The following is a 17,470-nucleotide window of genomic DNA, read 5'->3' as shown; positions in this document are numbered from 1 at the left end:
GTAGTTCTGATGTGTGCTTTCCTGGCAGATAAGAATGTTGAGCCTTTTTTCATGTGTGTGTCGGACAGTTGCATTGCTTTTGAGAACTGTCTACTCGACTCCCTTGCCCACTGATGGGCTGGTGGCTGGGCCTTTGGCTTTAACTTTTGAGTCATTTCCATAGCTCAGATATTAGTCTCCTGTCAGGTGCACAGCTTGTGGAAACTCTTGAGAAAAACAGTGCGCCAGCACTGAGCCCGGCTCTCCCAGCCTTGCCCTGGGCAACACTAACACTGTTCTCACATGTCTGTCTTGGCCACTATCAGTGAGGCCTGAGCTGATGAGTGCAAGGGTGTCCCTAGGTAGCCATTGCCTACCATTCTGGCGACCACGCGTTCTTTCAGTTCTCTTCATCCCAGATTCTGTTCCACTGACATAGCCTTTTTTCTCTTAATGACAGTTTTTCCTGACCATCAACACTTCTGGTAAATAGTTGCCTGTCCTATCTTAACTGCACATCTTTCTTTCTTACTTCCTTTCTTTCCTTCTTTCCTTCCTTCCTTCTTTTATTTTGTGTTGTTGTTGTTGTTGTTGTTTGAGACAAGGTTTTTCTGTGTAGCCTTGTCTACCCCAGGCTAGCCTTGAACTCACGGAAATCCACCAGCCTCTGCCTCCCAGAGTCATCTCTATATTTCTATTGTCAGCTTAACTTGAATGTCACATCCAGACCCAAATGTCCCATGTTTAAAATGCCACATCTTTTTCCCTTGCTTGATTTTGTCTGTCTTCCATTCTGCTAAAGGAACGGACCTTTTAGTCATCCACACTCAGAAAAGATAAAAGCTTGCAGGTGAATGTTAGATAACTTCAGACATACCTTGTGTGTGGCACATTTATCAATGCATGCTTAGTAAACTAGCAGGTATTGCATCAAGAACTCTTAATATGCCCACAAGCAAATTTATCCATGTGGACAAAGGCTAAGGCCTCCTAGGGCTTTCCCAGCTTTCCCCATGTCTCCTTCCTAGGAACGCCATCCTGATTTATGTGACCAGGCATGCTTTGCTCTCCCCCACAGGACCACGTTCCTTCCCGTCTGTCAGGGTCCTCACGATTTTCAAAGCAGGTCTCCTCAGCTGCCCTAAGTAATACCTTCCTTGACCACGTCAGTTGACAACCTGCGAGCCAATCTTGGAGTTTCCTCTGGCATCTAACAACTGTAGCACAGAATCAAGAGCTGGCTCTATACCCATTCTCTCTCTTTAGCATAAACAAGCCAGGGAGCCAGTCTGCCTCCAGGAATTCTCAAACAAGGTAAATTCCTTGTTGAATTTCACCCAGGAATGTATCTCTGAGAACGAATGTCTATTTCTCTTTTCTTCAGACAGTACAGTCTCTGTACCTCCTTCTAATTCCGTGTCTCTTCCCTTGATCTTGGTTTCCATGCCGCCTGGATCTGCTTCACTGCCAGACTGAAATAACTGTTCATCAGGGTAGTCGCAGCAGCTATGCAATCTTCCTGCCCTTGTTAGAGCTCTTTGTTGAGCGTTTGTTCTTAATTTTGCATGATATGTAACTTGGAAGATTCAGCAGATCTTTTTGGACTAAAGCATAAAAAGTGATCACCAAACAGATGGTTTTCAGAGGCCCCATTCTCCTACCTGGAGGGCTAGTGCTTGAGAACAAGTCAAATCTTGATTCCTATTGATTGCCCAAGGCAGAAAGCCTGGGTTTGGTTCTCAGTAGATCATCGATATTCTACCTGAAATGTGTGTTTAGTGAAAGGAAGTTAGAGCATCTTCAACTGGATTGAATACCTTCTAAAATGATGTTGTTTTAACAAAAGGCCCTTGGTATGTGTGCCTCTGAAACTGCTTTGAAATATCCAAAATACCAGAAAGAAAACATATACAATAAATACTAAACTAGCTAGGCAGCAGTGGCATACACTTTTAATCTCAGCACTCGGGAGGCAGATGCAGGTAGATCTCCATGAGTTTGAGGCCAGCTTTTTCTACAGAGTGATTCCAGAACAGCCAGTGCTATACATCAACAAACCCTGTCTTGAAAAACAATAATAAATAAATAAAGTTTTAACTTTTAAAAGCAAGAAGATGAACAAAGTTGACAGTGCACCTCAGTAAGGGTTTGTTTCCTGGCGAACAGAAAGCATGTCCTCCCTCATAATTCTTAAATCTGTTCGTGTCTTCCTGGTAAACACGGTATCAGGCGGTGTCTAATTTTTCAATTTTTTTCCCTTTATGGCCATTTTATCCTTTCTTAGCACCAGAGAGCCAACATTAAAATTAGCTTTTGATGAAACTGCTTTGTGCTGTCACTGAAGTCTGTCCCACTACACGTTGTTTGCCGACTCCTTTTTAAAAAGCTCACCCATGCAGAATGCTTTAACTGTGAAAGAAACCACCGAAGAAATTGGAAAGCCACCTCCCAACTCGGCCTGTGTGCATACTTCCTGTCCCTGATGTCTATAGCCTGCCTCAACACTCACCCGTGAGCACGTGCTTTTGAGAGGCTGACTATTTCTGCAGACCCGTGTGACTAATTCCCATAACAACAAACACTTTGGGGACTTAAAAATCCACCCAGCTCACTGGGCTTCCTCACTGTACAAGAAGTGAGGACTTGGCAACTCCTTTCTTTTGCTCTTTCAACCAGCATGGCGTGGAAATGGTAGCCTCTGTATTTTATGCGATTCTGCACAGGTTACCTCCTCAAGCATAGCTTTTAAGTAATATCGCTTGGTGATGGGGAGATGTACCCCAACAAATTACTTATAAAAGTAAAGACCCCCGCAGAAGCCCTGCATTAACTATCACTTTACATATAACATTGTAAGATAAATTAGAACTTATTTTTACCCCAAAGTACCTGTTTTGGGATCAAACCAACATAGGTTCATCTTGACGAGCTTTCTGTGACCTTTTAACTTAGCAAATTGTCTAGGACAGAAACTAATCTAAGTAATGACATGGTTATTTTCAATATCCTGGATCACCTCGCCCACCTCATGGTTACTTCTTCAATGGAAAGTAATTCCATTTTGATTATGCAGGAATGGAATAGTCAACTAATCTGGTGCCAAAATACGGCTAACTCAGGCAGACTGTTTTGAACCTCTGCTTCGAAGAATTCTCCATTCTGGTTCTCATCAAAAATTTAAAAAGTATGTCAAATTTTTTTAGTATTAAGTATTATACAAAAGCATGGTATATTTAATACAAGAGACAAAAGCAAGATGAGCTATCAGACTTCACCCTGACTCTGCAAATAGACCTAGCACACACACACACACACACACACACACACACACACACACACACACACACACACACACACACCTAAATGTTATATTTAAATGCAGTGAGCTCATCAATATCAGATTAGCTTAGGTAATTGGCAAATACCAACGTGGGCATTTCAGAAATAAACGTGATGGGAGAATTGAACAGAATCTATTGTTTTAGATTTGGATTTTGGTATTTTTTTAAATTTGTGCATCTAAAACATTCATTTCACTGCTGCCTTCGCTTGTTCTCATGAGCTCACACAAGCTGTCGCTACCTGTACCAGACTGGGCCTCTCAAAAATGCATCACCAGCAAGAGAAAGGCTCATGAAAACCCACCTCCCTAAGGAGCTACTAGGCCTTCACAGTCTCCAGATGAGCAGGGAAGAGTGGAGCAACTCCTAAGTTGTCCTTGCTCAAGTGAGGGATTCCTTAACTATGGTCATGTAAGCAGCCCTAAATAAACACCGTGGGTCACCAAAAAGTTCAAAATACATCAATTCAAAGCAGTGGAAGGCTGTGTGAGAAGAAGAAATAGTTGGGCAGGAGTATAAGGGGAGCTAAAGGGATTGATGGGAGAATATAATTTCAGTGTTTTGCATGTGTGTGTGTGTAGGTATGTGTTTATGTGTATTTGTGCACGTCTGCATACATGTGTTGTATGTTTGTTTGTGTGTGTATGTGTATACAATTATGAAAGAATAGATTTTAAATTTTGTGTAGGATTGGTGATACAAGTCAATTGGAAGAATACTTATCCACCATGCACAAAGTTCTGTGTTTCATCTCTAGCACTGCATAAAACCAGAAGATCAGGGGTTCGAGGTCATCCTCAGCTACATAGTCAGTTCCGGTCCCGCCAAGGTCACCTGACACCCAGCCTCAAACAAAACAAAAGAATGTTTATATCTGTGGTGGCTTGTAAAAATCGATGCTCCCGTAGAGATTAGCCCTTTAAACTATTACAGTGGAAATGTTTTTGCTGTGTAGCCTACTAGCTAGTGAAATACAGTTGTACAACTTGACATCCAAGTCATAGTAATTAAACAGACCTCGGGGCCTACAGACACTGCCTGACTTGTTTCTGTTTCTAATTCTTCGTGACTTCATGACACAGCCTCAGCCACATGTCTGGTCCATTCTCCCCCTTTGCACCTCCATTCCTTCATACTGATGTTCACACCTTCTTTCCATCATTCTTGGGCTTTCTAATCATCTGGAGCCTCGTGGATGTACAGAATGCTTTTTTTTTTCCTAACTAATATGCTGCTGAATACAAAGCCCCTCAGCTGTAGTAGCAGTAGAGCTAGAAAGCATGCAACCAATAAAAGGGATTCTTTTGAACCTTTCTGTTGCCGTGCAAATCTTCGAAGAGAAAGAAAACATGGCTTACAAGAAGAGCTGTGGGAGGCGCAGAGCAACTCAGCTGACCCCAGTGCTGGAGACAAAACCCTCCTTTCCACTGCTCCAAAGAGCTGCTACCCTGCTCAGTGTTTTCACAACGTGTCCTTACTGTGTGTGACACTAGAAAGCCAGCTTTAAAGAACCTTGAGGTAAAGCTAACATTCATAAAGATGTCAGTAGGACACACCCCCTTTATGAATTAGGCAAAGCTTGTAGCTTTTCCCGTGGCTTTGAACACTCGTGTACTAGTCAAAACCTGTGAATATGTATACATTCTTTTTTTAAGGGATAATTGGGCTCTTTATTGGTGGCGCCTCCTGGATTAAGAGGATTCTTCCATGCAAATAAGCTGTAGAGGAAAGCAAAGCAACAAAGAACGCCTTTCATGTGGCTTTGGATCTCAGGTAGCAGACTGCTGCATTTAGTCAGAGACAAACGTCGAATTCCTGGATGTCCATAATCATCTTTCAAATTGTTTCGAATCAACTAGTTCATATGAAAGTCCTCACATCCTTTAGGTTAGAGCTCACAAACAACAAACTGACCTGCTCCACGTGTCCTGTTGAGACTAGGTTCCCCAAAGTGTGGCTAAACTTCAACTCCTGGCCAGGAAGGCAAGTCCACCATGCAGCCTTCATATGTAGCTCTAAGAAAAGGCCACAGAAGTTAAGGTAAACATGAGATACTTTGTACTTTAGAAGGACCTCACATTAAGTTGCTCATTCAGTTTTCCTGTGATGGTACCAAATTTGCAACACCTCTCGGGGCCAAGAGAGTTGGTTTCTTTGGTTTGGTTTGTGAGTCTAGGTTTATTTGTTGGTTTAACCACTTTTCTTTTTATGGTAGAAGCATCTATTTTGTATGAGCCTGAAGTCTGGGAGTCTTTTGGTGGTTTTTTTTTTTTCTTTCTTTTTTAAAAGTGATAATGTGGTCTCGCATTTTGATGCTTCCTGGAAGAACCAGGCTGTCTCCTTACTTTAATTACTTCACAGGGACCACAGGACAGTTTTTGGAGGATATTTTCATGTAACTCATTTTGGTCACCCTCCTCCTCCTTCCACAAGAGAATATTGCTCCTAAGTAGTGTTCGTTTGTTTTTCCTTCTGCTTCAGAACTCAAAGGTACAAATGGTGTTATTGGTTTTCTGACCTTCCCTCGAACTATCTGAGAAGTATCCCTACACAATACCGTACACACACACACACACACACACACACACACACACACACACACAATGTTCACAGATTGGTTAAGCATTTCTATGTCTGCTTGGAAAGTTGATCATTTAAAAACAAGCCTAACCTCGGTAGTCACGTGTGGTGTTTGAGGACCTTGGAGAATGTTTTAATGCAAATCTGTTTATTCTCCAGCCTTCAGAACATTAAATTCTATTGGGGTGCTGGGAGGGCCCCCATAAAAGAAGAAGACAAAGAACACAGAGGAAAATTTCCATTTCAGTCTCTGTAATCTCTGTAATGTCCGGAATAGGAAGCCAACCCTGTAGAAATTATTTCTGAGTTAACAGGTTGGAGTATGGGCAGGTCTGTTCCTGTTCACAAGTATGCTTATAAAATAGAATCTGATTCTAGAGGCTTCGCTGGAGAATGTTGGACACTGTACAGTTTCATTTCTTTATACATATTTTATTGGCTATCTTAACACAAATACAGTAATTCTTATTTTTCAGTTGATCCAAGAAACTATTACAGCTTCCATCATTTCAAATTTCTTGATTTTACCTTACTATCTCACTGAGTTAGAAAGCTAGAAAGCATTTAAGCATTTATTTATTCTTTCTTAGACTCATGGTCCAAATTCAAAGAACATCAGGTAGAATAGGTTCAGGTATAATATGTACCACTGAAGAGGACTTTAGGAAAACCCAAAGGTCTGTATGCTTTATTTTCTGTCATCGTTGCTGCAGCATATAACACGGCACACTGTCCTAGAATCATAAAAGAAAGGAGCGCCCAGAGGTCGGCCCGCCTCTTTCCATCTTACACATAAGAAAACTGTCAGTCAATAGCATGCGGTGAAATTTCCCAGAGCTGTAGTTTTCCCCATCTTTCATGACCTTTCTGCCTGCTCCTAGCTTTGCTCCTGCCGTCTTTCAGCTGCCATCACTGTAGCCATTTATCAGAGGCTGGTGGTCAGAGAACAGGAGCCAAGGCTTTGCCTCCTTGCTCAATTTTAGTCTACTTTCCAAGGCACAGCCTTATGCTCTTCTAGCTAAAGGACAGTTCCCATCCTGTTTCTAGCATGTAAAAGAAAATTTTCTTTTCCTCCCACGAAATGTTAATGACCCATGAGAAGTGTGGGTGATACCCTCAAAGTCATTAATAACTGGTTTAAGGGAGAAAAACAGTCAACTAATAAGTATAAACTGTTTGTACAGTCATTTGGAGTGTGCTTAGTAAATATCGGTTGACTTGAATGGGAGAGCAAAGAATAAGGGTTAACACATCTGTTGTTCCCTCTGGAAAGACTGATGACCTGATAGAAGGACCCCAGAGTGCTGCAGAGGTTGTGCTTAACAACTAGAAACTCTTTCCACAACCTCTGCGGCCTTGCAAGTTACTAACTACCCTGAGCTATAATTTTCTTTTCTGTAAACACCATCTACCTTACAGAAATGTTATGCGGATTAAGTTGGACAATGTGTGCACAGAGCCTGGCCCCCAGCAAACCTTCTTCCTGCCTTTCACAGAAGTCAGGGCTGGTCGACCACTATGCTTTGTGTGAAAGTTAGTGAAATAAAAGCAAGCTGGGGTGCGTAGCTTCATGCACATTATTGGGATGGCAGACCCGGAGACCTGATGACGCCAAGGGCGTCCAGGTTTTATTTCAGTGGTATGTGCCACGCATGCACAGACTGTGAATGGTGAAATTTTCCTTTTCCTTTTTTTGACACGTTGCTAATGCTAAGCGTGGAGCTTGAAAGGGAAACACACAGGTGAAGGGAGTTTTGTCCAGTGAAATTTGACTGCTTTGAAAAACACTTTCTACGGCAACATGCTGTGGAGCAATATTTAGCTAACTAAATGACCTCGTGTATTTTCTAGAGTAAATGTTTAAAATCATGACGCCTCTGTGGCTTTGATATACACAAAGGACATTGTGAAATTCCTCCTCAAAATCATTGACTGTGTCTGTTCCCATACTGTCCTGTCAGAATCTATGGTATTCTAAAAATCAATAGTCATGCCCTGGCAAGCTATAACAAATTTGTGAGCTCCAAAATTTATGTTTCACGAACTCAAAAAAACAGTGCTCTTCGGACCAGATGCTTTCAGGATCCTTTTTGAAAATGTTAATATTCCACGACATTAGTGTGTTCCATACATCTTTAAACCATGAAGCATTTGAGGCAGATTTTTAATATGTTATCCTTGGAGGCAAAAATGAGATAGAATGGTTAAAAAAAAAAAACTCTTCACTGAGCAGAGTGTAATTGCTATTCAAAACAGCACTAGTGTACACGTGGCATTTGCCTGTGCCTGCATTTTATTCCTATGTGGGCCATGGGACCTACAGGTCTGGAGATAGGAGCCCATAGCATTCAATACTGAGTTCAGGGTTTCCCAAGCCTGTGACTCTATCAAATTTAAACAGAGCTTTTTGAAAACACAAGGCCTCCCTTTCCCAAGCACAGTTCTACTACAGCCAAGCATCACTTTCACGGTGGCTTCTGTAATAGAAGGTTCAGCTTTGGGATGAAGGGTGATGAGGAAGCATCAGAAAGATAAGAGAAGACTCGTATTTCTATCAATATGATGAACAGGGAGAAAAAAATCTGTGGTGCAGCAACATGGAGAAGGGCAGTTACTTCCAGATGTTTCCAAATGATGTCTCCAGGATATACTATAGTTTTTATTGAATTTATCAGTAAAGAAAATATCCAAAGAAAAATAAAGCACGTCTCTCCTAAGGACACTAGTGGATAGCTCCTTGGAGAGTGACTGTTTAAAGCTGCATGAGGTTTGAAGTGACCAAATCAACAATAGCAGGTGTGTTGTGTGTTTTCTGCTTGTTTGTTCATATTTAAATCTCTGTGTTCCTCGATGAACTATTGACTGAAGGAATGAGAGAGGGTACTGAGAATCGACTCTTTAAAACACATACATCTGCTACTGACTTTAAAAGAAAAATGTTAGGTTCTCTCCCGAATAGTGGCCTGGCTGTAAAGTCAAGAATCTGTGGTGACTTTTTTTTTTTTAAACAAAGTGTCAGAATGCAATATATACAACTGTCAGAGAAGGATCAGCTACTTTATATTTTCTTTTTAATATAAATAAGGGGAAATACTACAATCATGTTATTAGGTAATAATTTGATACTTGCATTTTCTGCAAAAAAGTTTGAATTATCTAATATAAACAATGAGGAGAGTACATAAGTAAGTAGCCAATAAGCAAATTATTTTTGTTTCTAATCATATTGCAGTCATGAGATTTAAAACATTTTCTGTTTAAAAATTACAGAATAATAATATGCAGGACTATAAGACAAATATCTAGTTTGTTTCTTTTTGGTGTTTCAGTAGCTGGCGTCCTTTTTCAAATCACACTCCCTCACAGATACTTTTGAAGTTAAAAATATGATGCACCTATCTCTTATAGAAACACTCCAAGCGCGCGCGCACACACACACACACACACACACACACACACACAGGCCCATCCACAAGCTGTGTTGCTTCCATCTATCTAAAGTTTGTTGGCAGCAAACCACTGACTTTTAAGTGTCAAGAAAATGCAAGTAATGGGAAGAAATCAATTAGAGTTCCTACCGGAACAAGTTGTTGCATTGTATTTAGGTTAAAGAACCTGTGGGTGTGCGGTGGTTTCCTCCACTTCAGTCCCAGCGCGTGCACTTTGGGCATTCTGCATTGACAGGCAGCACACACTGGCAGTTTGCTCTGATATTTGGAGCTGATTCCCTACAGATGTGTTCTTTGAATATCCAAGGCAGAAAGGATTTGATTGTTACATTGTATGCTATCTTTTCTTGATCTTACCACCCTGGCCTGTGTAGGCAATTCCATAAGAGCCCGAGAAGAGAGTACAGACAGCTGACTGGAGGAAGAAGACAAAAATTCCCATTGTTTAGATTTCTGTCAGAGGATATAAGAATAGTTAATTTCTTTTATCTCTGGGGCTTTCATTATCATTTAAATTTCATTTTACATTAATTGATCAGGGATTAGTGAAGCCATTATGCAGAAATTAGAATAAGACAAACCAGATGGAATGAATAATTCATAAAGCCCAATTACGTTTTATTTCTGGTGTACTTTCAAACTTGCCTCTGACTTCTGTGCTATTTTGATGTGACAATATTCACTGGAAATCAAGTGTGCCATTTTAATTTATTATATCCCTCTGGAGTGGAGGCATTTGTATGCAGTGGAAGAATGTTCAGTGTTTCCCCTCAGAACATCAACTTTCGAGGTCTTGGAAAATCCTTAGTGATTTAGAAAGCATGTCATATTTTCTGTGTAAGTTCAGAGGTTCTAGAATGAGCTACATCACTCCACTTGGTTCGGGACAAGTACGGAGGCCATGGTCTTGAGCGGAGAGAGTCCCATTTTTCTGAGGGACCCCCTTTAAAGGTTTTTGTCCCTTCTCTTCGCCGCGAAGATAGAGTTAAAATATGAATTTGACCTGCAGTTGGACTGGAAGCGGCCGCTGTTGCTGCAGCGACAACCGAAGACCACGAGGTGGCAGACGTTGCCTTCGGTGCAGAGCCGGGGTCGCCAGGGACCGCCCGGGCTTCGGAGCATCCCAGCGGATCCAAGCCCCTCAGCCCCACTGCTGGGTTCAGGCTCCCCGGCGACTCGCATAGCTTGGCCGGGCAAGAATTCCGAGCTAATGGCAGTCGCGTCCACCTGTCTGGAATGTCGCTTACAACTGTGTCTGAAACCGCCTCACTCCGCGGGCCCCGGCCCTGGCCCATTCAGAGTGTCCCCCACCCCCCGGGATTTATTTATGCCACTGGACAGTTGTAGTCACATTAAAGCTCCGGTTCACCTTCTCGAGGACTTTCATCTCGGGAAGTTTTATGACACTTGGTGAATGTGCAAAGTTTTTAATTAGGCTCTCTAGACAGCCCGAGGCGGCAGCAGCGCCACTAAGTCTTCACGGTCTCTCTGCTTTACAGCACAACAAGCCTCTCTACTCCTTTGAAGACAATGCGGACTATGTGTACGATGTCATGTGGTCCCCTGTGCATCCCGCGCTCTTTGCCTGCGTGGACGGGATGGGGCGCTTGGACCTCTGGAACCTCAACAGTGACACCGAGGTGAGCGGCAGGCTCCTGGGGCCCAGGGCTGGGAGGGGGCACACGGGCCATCTGCAGTCTGGTCCTTCCTGAAAAAACAAACAAACAAACAAACAAACAAACCGGCCTTTTGTGGACAGGCCCTTCAATTGCCTCTGGGCTGTGCCCATAGCCCCCCACTCCACCCCCAACCCCCAGTTCTTGACTACTCAAAAGGGAACCAGCAGATGCTTTGGCCAAAACTCCATATCACTTCATCCCTCAACTGTGGCAGATCTTAGACAATTACACACACACACACACACACACACACACACACACACACACACACACACACACACCTTTCCCCCCCAAGAGCACAAGGTGTGTTCACACCTTTGCCTAAGGGAAAGGACACACCAGTGTTGAAATAACTTTATTGGCAGACACTTGGAAAAGTAAGCTTTTGTGGGTCCTGTTTTTAGACTGGATTATTGAAATAGGGTTACTCTGTCATTGTTGGCTATTTGTACAGTTTCTGGTTTTGACTCCATAAAAGATGATTCCCTTCAGTGCTTTCTGTTCAGATCTGCTGCTCATTAAATTTTACTAAGGAACTATTCCTCATCTACAACATTTAACTCAAAGGCAGTGGTGTCTTAAGTTTGAACAGGTATACAAAATTAAGTTTTAAAGTGGGATTTTTAACATGTCACGTTTCAAGGACTATTTCTTTAAAAAAATTAGTTGATAATGACATGATTGTTTTTAAAGTATATGTCATCTGCTTTGTTCTTTTTTTTTTTTCCAAATCCTTCAAAATTATTGAGGGTCTAATTCAGAGCCTTAGGGTGCTGTTATTGCTGTATGCGCCTTATGGGTCCTAAAACAGGCCACTGCATCATTTCTTGGTTTGGTTTGGTTTGGTTCAGGGAGCTCTCCATTAATCCAAATATGCAGGCAAAGAGTACATGACACAAGGTACACGTCAAGTAAAGCAAGTCTTTTGAAGTACTTGGAGCAGGAAGCCAGTCAGTCTTTTTAATTACGTTCCTACAGCTGAAGGATGTGAGGGAGGAGCAGAGAGAGCCTAGGGTTTTTGTGGGAGGGGACACGGAGATTTTCCTCAGGTGGTGTTGCATCTGGGTACCTCTAAGGGCACAGACACCGATAACTACCACCAAAAAGCTACCTTTTAAAAGCCTCTCCGTTGTTGCAGCCTGTTTTTCCTTTTTTTTTTTTTTTCCCCTCCAAGAAGTATGTGACAGGGAAGTTATGTAATGAAGTATCTTTGAAAATAATCAAAAGGCGCGGGTGAGATGCTGCCTGTCCTTTGGGATGTTGAAATGTTTACAACATCATTGCTTTTAATAGTAAGATGCTATTACCTTACATTGTAATGGCCTCCCAAAGTCTTTCATCACTGTTGATTAAAATCATATTGCTTCTATTTGCTAGAAGAAACTCACTCAAAGCAACCAAAAAACAAACGCTTTCCAGATTGACTCGGGAGTTGGCTGTATCAGAAAGCAGGCAAGCTGAGGTGACACTTGCATGACACCCAGCCCCAGAGCGTAAGAAGGGGTGTAGTACACCCCTTCAGTAACTCCCACCCAACTCCGTTGGGTTTTCTTTTTTCTTTTCTTTCTTTCTTTTTTTTTTTCCCCCAGAAAAAGAAAGTGATGTTTTGACATTGCCTTCTCTTTCTGTACATATCAAAGAGAAAAATGCAAAAGGTTTTATGGCTAGCATTTAAAAATTCACGGTTGGTCATGCATACAGTTGAGTTTTATGATAAACATGGTTCTGCTTTCACAGTAATAGCAAAAATATACCACGTCTAACTCGGGTCCAGTACCTCACACTTTTAAAGCCCATCTGTCATTTTCACCTTCAGGCAAGTTGAGTAATATTTTTCAGGTATAAGTCAGATTAAGAAATAGATTTGTTTTTAAAAAAAGAAAAAGACTGACGGAGCCTAAATTCCCTATCTATTTTGTTGTTCTTCAAATGACTACACTTTTAAATCAAGTTGTCCCTGCTCCCCTGTGCAAAACTGGCTCCTGTTTACCCTTGATGTGACCGACTCTTACTGCTTAGTATTTTGTGCTATGTACATCTTATATTTGCAATTAAAATGACTGTGCCATAAAAACATGAGAATACTTAGGAAATCAAAGTTGAAAGTAAGACTTTCATTAGAACAAGCAGGCTATTTTAACACAGGTTCATTCACATTTGAACTTCAAACACCACTTAATTAATGCAGATATATTTTGTTCCTTCATTTACCCATTAATTTTGAGTATATGCTATAGGCTGTGATAGCATACTTTATCTTAGTATTTTATTTTATTTTTATAACATCTATGAAAAGAAAGAATTTTGGATTTTTTTAAAGTGACTTCAGTTTGCTGTATTACATTTCAAGTAAACTAATTTCTTTAGAAGCACGTTGGGCATTGTTTTAACATATGAGAAGGTCAGGCTTTTTGAGTTATTAATTTTTTTAGCTATGTTCATGTGAAGATTAAACATTTTACTCAGCTTTTAGATTATTCAAGGTAAAATCTGATATTGAGCATAGAAAATCCTATGCTTCGAAGTCACGGTGTTAAAAATGAGGTCTGAAGTTTCTACAGCTGAGTCACGAATTTGTTTTCAGGCCAGCAGAACAATAATAAAGTGTATTGACAGAATTATAGTCTATCTAAATTCACATTGTTTTTATTCTTCACGAGGTTTGGTTAAAAATTCAGACTGTAGCTTGCACAGCAGGTACCTTCAGTGTAGAAATTGGGTATTTTTTAAAAAACGAGCTGGGGATTTTCATTTTACATTTTTGTTCACAATTGGCATGCAATGATTTAAGCAGCTGAAAGGAATGTTTATTGATTTCAAGATGAAGTTTAAACATGGATCCTTACATATGATGGAGTTTATATTGCTATTTTAAAGATACGTATTGGCTCAATGGTTTCATATAAACAGACGGTCTCAATCCTGTGAGCCGCTGAGTGCTGGGGAGGGGGGTTGCTAAGTCACAGAGCATTGTCATGTTTCCATGTTGGTGAGACGCACTTATTGAGCACAGGTCTCACACGGTGGCAGGAGATGCTCTCAGTGGCCCCGTTTTCATCATTTTTCCCTTTTTCTTTTAACATGTACCATTTTCTTTCTTAATGGCGCACTGTCACCTGCTATTCAACGTTCTTGTAGAAGGCTCAGGAGCGCTAAATGATTATAAACTTCCAACCTTGAAGACGAGAGTATACAGATGGACAGAGGAGGGGTCAGCTCCCTCCGCATCCTCCTGACACACACTAAAGTCCTTGAAATGAATTAGATAGATAAACAGATAAATAAAAAGACCGCAGGTTCTACTTCAGCCTCGCCAGCTCACTGCCAGCCCAACGATCAGTGGTTCCAGGTTTCCAGTGTTTATTGAAGGAGCCACACACAGAGATAGCTACATTTTATCAAGATGTCGCTGTATGGACAGTCACTGCATTATTGCAGGGAGAAAGAAAACTGAAAGGAGCAAAGAGGAGAACTTGCGATTCTTCGGGGTTTTACCTGTACACTTCTTTTCTGACCGTCCACTCCCTGGTGAGGTTGACAACTGCACTAAGAGTCAGTGCATGTGTGCTTACATTTTCCTTAAGACTCATGTTATCTGGGGAATGGACTGTTTTTCTACCATACCCCTGCCTCTTATAGATCCTCGGTCCTGGTAAAAAACAAACATCTCCTCCCAGGCCAAAAAAAACCCAAACATCTCCCCCCAGGCCCTCTTGGCACATCCCACAAGATCTGATGGTCAAGCATGGCATTTAGCTGTCATGCTTCTGGGCTGGACAGACACTTGACAAAATCTCGAGAGCTACTCCTGTCGCTGGCTGCCTTGACTGTGGGAAAGTATGTCTCTGCTTTCCGTTTTTGTCGGTGTCTCTCCTTCCTACTCCCTAAGTCAGTGGAGCGTATGATTCTAGAACAATAAGTCCCGTTCACTGTTTCTCGGCGGATGGATATGGCTTCATGCACAGGAAGGCAGTTGTGGCTCGTGGAGTAAAACACATCACTGCAGATTAGTATATTTCATTTCGTATTCCTATTTGTGTCCTAACCCTTGTGACAGGTGCCAACAGCAAGTGTGGCCGTTGAGGGGGCATCTGCCCTGAACCGTGTTCGTTGGGCACAAGGTGGCAAGGAAGTTGCCGTGGGGGACTCAGAAGGCCGCATTTGGATCTATGACGTTGGGGAGGTACGCATTTGGAGTGTTTGCTTTGCTTTTGTTTGGGAAGAGGATTTGGCTTGGGTTTCCACTCTAAAGACCTGCTGAATTGTTAACAAGACTTTCTGAGGCACAAGAACCCTCTTGATTGCGTTTGCAAGTTTCCATTGCCTTCAGTGGGAGTTTGGAGACACCTCCTTGGGGCCTAATTTGGCCTGTGTCTCCATGCACAGGACACTTTAGTTAACGATCTGGACTCCTCCTATTTGTGCTGTAGAAACTCCAGCTTCTCAGGCTGGGCATATTTCCGGGAGACGAAAGCTCATCATGTTAAGACTGAAGTTGGAATTTACCATTTACTCTGAGAAGGTCAACTTGTACTTAGTGTGCTAAATTAAAAACCACACTACTTGAGTACAGTGCTGCCAATTAAGAAGGCTGAGATGAATCAAATTTTATATCTTTTTTTTTACATTTATGACACTATCATGTGAGACCTATGCCTCACTTGGCATGTCTTATTATATGACCTGTAAAACTCAGTGACTATCATAGCATGGATCCATGTGAAAAATGATACATCTTTTACTCCAGAAAACTTCTGAATTTGTGTCCTTTCTTTACTTTTCCATCACTGATCAGTTGTGCATTTTAGATCTGTTTTCCTTTAGTGCTTGAGAAAGTATTGATTAAAAAATAATAATAAAACCTTACTTCTTGTAAGGTTGTTTGTTTGTTGGTTGGTTGGTTGGTTGGTTTTGTTTTGTTTCCCCCTTAAAGACAAAGAAAAAACAGGAAAAACTACTAAAAGTGTTGAATAAAGTTACTTGGGAATGATTTTAATCTAACATTTGCATTCTGGAAAGAAAGCAGGCCACATTGGTATGCGTAGTGTGTTGGTCCTGGGAAGTAGCTGTGACTTCCTGGACTAGCTTAGCTGATGCTCTGGGAAGTAGCTGTGACTGCCTGGTGGACTAGCTTAGCTGATCCACTGGGAAGGACTCTTCCCAATTTCACCCATGAGCATCCTTGGACTTGACAATCCCATCTGGTTTGTTCAGCAGTGAAACTTTTGATGGCACATTATATAATATGGTGTTCTACAGTTGATTATGTTGAAAGAAGCTAAATGGTATTTTCAGATTTCAGCTGGGCATAGAAACGGAATAACTTTAGAGATAGGGATTTCTATCCTAGCATGCAAAATGCTAAATACAACAGTTAAGGCTCTCTTGGTTGTCCTGTATTTAGACTGTCATCCTCTACCTGCCTTATTCCTGATACCACAAGTTAAGACATCATACAAAGTGGCAGAGATGTGGACACTGAAGATCCAGGTGGCCAGGTGCTCCACAGTTTAAAGCAAAAGAGGAAGACATTTGAGTCAGAAACATTGATTACCCATAGTTTTCTAGCCATATTTTCTGTGATGAGGATTCTTTATACTTGATGTACTTCTTCATGGTCTTCACCCGAACAAAACTAAACAACAAACAAATCTTCATTATTGAACTCTTTCCTAAAACATAAGAGAGAGAGAGAGAGAGAGAGAGAGAGGGAGAGAGAGAGAGAGAAGTTCAATTAAACAAGATTTCTTTTTTTTCTCTCTTGCTTGCTTATTTTTTTTCTTCTTTCCTTTTCCTGATAACAACTGTTATTTGGGGAGAAAAATAAAGGTGAAAAACTGTCCAGAAGGAGCAGAAGACAGATGAGTTATTAAATTTCTTCTCTATCTCCCTCAAATGCATGGTGGATGGCCATTAACTCTTTTTAAGTAATGCACGTTAGCTGTTTTATTCTTTTGTTCTAGCTACTGTGATAATAATCTGGCTTATCATATAAAGGCCTCCTAAAAGACCTCTATGCTTACTGAAATATTACATAGGTATATAGACACATCCCTGATAGGAAAAGAACCAACGTAACATGGACATAATTTTCTACAATAAGGTACACTGAGAGCTTATTCCCAGATGACTGGAATATGCCTCTATCTGAGGAGTATGTGTGATTTTTCAAAAGTTGCTTGGGCTGCTATGGCTGCTGAACTTCTTCCTAGGGCACTATCATCATCTCTAAATTGTGAAGTGTTGTTATGCTCGTATGTCTACGATCACTGTAGGTCAGGCTGGTTTTCATTTTTGTATTATTGCCCTTGCTTTTCTAAGTGATATTACAGACTACAGAAATGTCTGCTGCTATAGGCCAGTCTCGCCTATTGTCTGGAGTCTAGACAGGCTATAGAAAAATCTCTGTGACATATAATAGGCCAAACAATTTGTAGGGTTG

At 41.3% G+C, this 17,470-nt stretch overlaps 1 protein-coding gene across 4 annotated transcripts in view; it reads left to right on the top strand.

The window, feature by feature from the left end:
• The window catches only part of DYNC1I1 (dynein cytoplasmic 1 intermediate chain 1), a 290,036-nt gene that overhangs the window by 257,210 nt on the left and 15,356 nt on the right, over positions 1–17,470 (top strand). For all 4 annotated transcript variants that reach the window (XM_084784778.1, XM_084784776.1, XM_084784777.1 and 1 more), the window contains 2 exons: positions 10,849–10,989; positions 15,086–15,211. In XM_084784778.1, coding sequence (XP_084640904.1) covers positions 10,849–10,989; positions 15,086–15,211 — 267 coding nt within the window. The remainder of the gene's footprint in view (positions 1–10,848; positions 10,990–15,085; positions 15,212–17,470) is intronic.

Source organism: Acomys minous (genome assembly GCF_964271855.1).
Source record: "Acomys minous genome assembly, chromosome: 6".
NCBI classification, from domain to species: Eukaryota; Metazoa; Chordata; class Mammalia; order Rodentia; family Muridae; genus Acomys; species Acomys minous.
This window is presented reverse-complemented; position numbering and strand designations above follow the sequence as displayed.